At 47.5% G+C, this 2,500-nt stretch overlaps 1 protein-coding gene across 1 annotated transcript in view; it reads left to right on the top strand.

Annotated features, from left to right (window-relative positions):
- The window catches only part of c14h10orf90 (chromosome 14 C10orf90 homolog), a 13,673-nt gene that overhangs the window by 9,929 nt on the left and 1,244 nt on the right, over positions 1 to 2,500 (top strand). Inside the window, exons 5-6 of the mRNA XM_027017498.2 lie at positions 230 to 1,505; positions 2,171 to 2,329. Of these exons, the coding sequence (XP_026873299.2) occupies positions 230 to 1,505; positions 2,171 to 2,329 (1,435 nt within the window). The remainder of the gene's footprint in view (positions 1 to 229; positions 1,506 to 2,170; positions 2,330 to 2,500) is intronic.

Below are 2,500 nucleotides of genomic sequence, written 5' to 3'. Positions count from 1 at the left end.
GAGTTTTTGCTTCAAACTTAATTAATTTACTCCTGATTCCCCTGACACTGAAGCGGTTACTATGGTAACAGTGAAAGCCCCTTCAGGTCTGGAAGTAGCACAACGAAAAATTCTGAGCAAGCTGATTGCAAGCTTGTGATTGTGTATGCGAGAAGCGTAAATAAGCCCTTTGTCGTCATAAAGTACAAATTCAAGCTTTTAACATGTGAATCTCATTTTCCTCTGCCAGACTGCAGTCAAGGAGAGAAACACACTATCAGATGGAGTCCAAGGCGCAACACAGGACTTGACCACTAGGGTGCAGATGCCTGCCTCTGAGAACAGCAAGCTTCCACCCGGCAACCTAATGAGGAAAACCCTAGGGCACCGACGAGGAAGTGCTCCCCAGCCAACTCCTGTCACAGCGCCCATTACTCCCAAACATAGCAGCTCCTTATCCTCCATTACCATCACCTCCAGGATGGTGGCTCGCTCCTCCAGTCTGCCCGATACAAGCCTTCCTTCCCAGGCTGGAGGGAGGGAACCCAGTGCCATAGCCATCAACAAACCTCACACTGATCTTGGTCAGCGAAAAGCTCTGGTGATCAAAGTTGCTGAGCACAGAGCACAAACCACTACAAGCATCCAGTCCAGCGATAAAGACAGCCCTTTCAACGCTGACTCTCGTCCACCTAATCAGAATACTGAAGAATGCTATTCCTCAAGCTTCCCTAACCTGACCACTCGAGGGAGCTTTGTTCCTGCCAATTCTACCTTCATCAGTATGAAGAACCACACCTCGCATGCCTCCATAAATATAGCTGGCAGAGATAACCATCCACCAGGCATTTCTAATGTGCCCTGCAAAGAAGTCCCTCCTCTGGAGCCCAGGGCATCTGTGGTGCTCAGGAGAAAACCCACTAGAATCAAGGTGGTGGAGCAGAGAGACCAGCTTATTGGAGAGCGAAATGGGACAGTGGCAAGACCGGAACACAGGCACAGCTACACTGGAGGGCTTTGCACCACCAGTTCAACATCATACACAAACAACCCATCAGTCAGTAACATTAAACCGCTGATAGCTAATGAATCCAGTCATTTAAGATTTCCAGAGGTTGGGTCAGCACAACCAGGGGGGAGGAAGAAGGAGGTAAGAGAATTCCACAGATCCACACTGTCTGTCCAGCTAAGAAACACAAACATAAACCCATCTTCCACGGACAAGCCATGCTCCAGGGTGGGCCTGTGCCCCCAGAGACCTGCCAGCTGCTACGCTAGCTTGTTCAGCCCTGGTGAACCAAGAGCTAAGGCTGGGACAGATCCCGAATTTCAGAGCAAGAGCTTCACAAATGAGAGTCATTCTTACCCTGCACAACCCACTACCAGCAGCTCCAACAGGTGCTGGAGTACCGGAGGAGAGACGGGAAGCTATGACAAGGCTTACCCAGGGAGAGAGAACTCGGCTTGGTATTTGGGGCAGAGGGAGAGGGCCTGTGCTCGACCTTTTACTCTCATCAAAGTGCCAGGCAAGAAACCTTCCTAGATGATGTACACACAAACCCATACAGACTTCTTTGTTTTATACACACACACACACACACACACACACACACATTATTTGTGCTGTCACATTGTATAGTTTTTATGTTCTCTTTAATGTATAATTGATGTGCATTACACTCAGTGCTTCTTTTCAAATAATGCTACTCTGAAGTAGATCATTACCAGAGATCCACCCCCCCTCTCTCTTTCTGTCTCTCATTCTCTTATTTTTGCCTCGTTTTATTCTCTTGCACACTTCTTTGCATGCATAATCTATTGCTAGCCTGATTCAAGCAATACTGCAGTGCTTCCCTGGGAATTTAAGAATGGCAGAATTTAAAGGCAACAAATTTTACAGTAGCCGATCAGAACACACACACACACACACACACACACACACACACACACACACACACACACACACACACACACACACTGACATGCATATATACAGACACAAATGAATACATATGCATGTAGATCACTGAGATGAGTACATTATCCTGCACACAAATCTTGTCTATCAAGTAGTATTTGTAGTACATCTCTAATGTACCTAGCGGTACAGTAGCACGGTACTCTGAATTACACTTTGAGCACAGTAGCCACGCTCTGATTAAAGTCTCAGTGGTGTGTGCGCCTTTCCCAGAAAGCTCGGCCCATGGCACCCACTGTGCTGTACTGGCCCTGAAAGCAGCTGCTGTCATAGCCAACATAAAAGCCCAGAGCCAGCAGAGGAGGAGAGCCCAAACCCGCGTCAGATGCAGCGTGGCAGAGACAGCGCCAGCAGCCAGCAGCAACCACACAGGTGAGCACGCCATTCCTCATGCAGTCCCCTGTGACATTTAGCCAGTTTGCTTAAACATGTGATCAGGCATTTTCACTTGGTATTGTCTGAATTGGCATTTTAAATTGCTATTGTCTAATTAAGCATTTTAAATCGGTACTGTCAGGAAGTCTGATCCTATTCATAAAAGCC

The sequence above is a fragment of the Electrophorus electricus genome, chromosome 14 (assembly GCF_013358815.1).
Source record: "Electrophorus electricus isolate fEleEle1 chromosome 14, fEleEle1.pri, whole genome shotgun sequence".
In the NCBI taxonomy this organism is placed as follows: domain Eukaryota; kingdom Metazoa; phylum Chordata; class Actinopteri; order Gymnotiformes; family Gymnotidae; genus Electrophorus; species Electrophorus electricus.
This window is presented reverse-complemented; position numbering and strand designations above follow the sequence as displayed.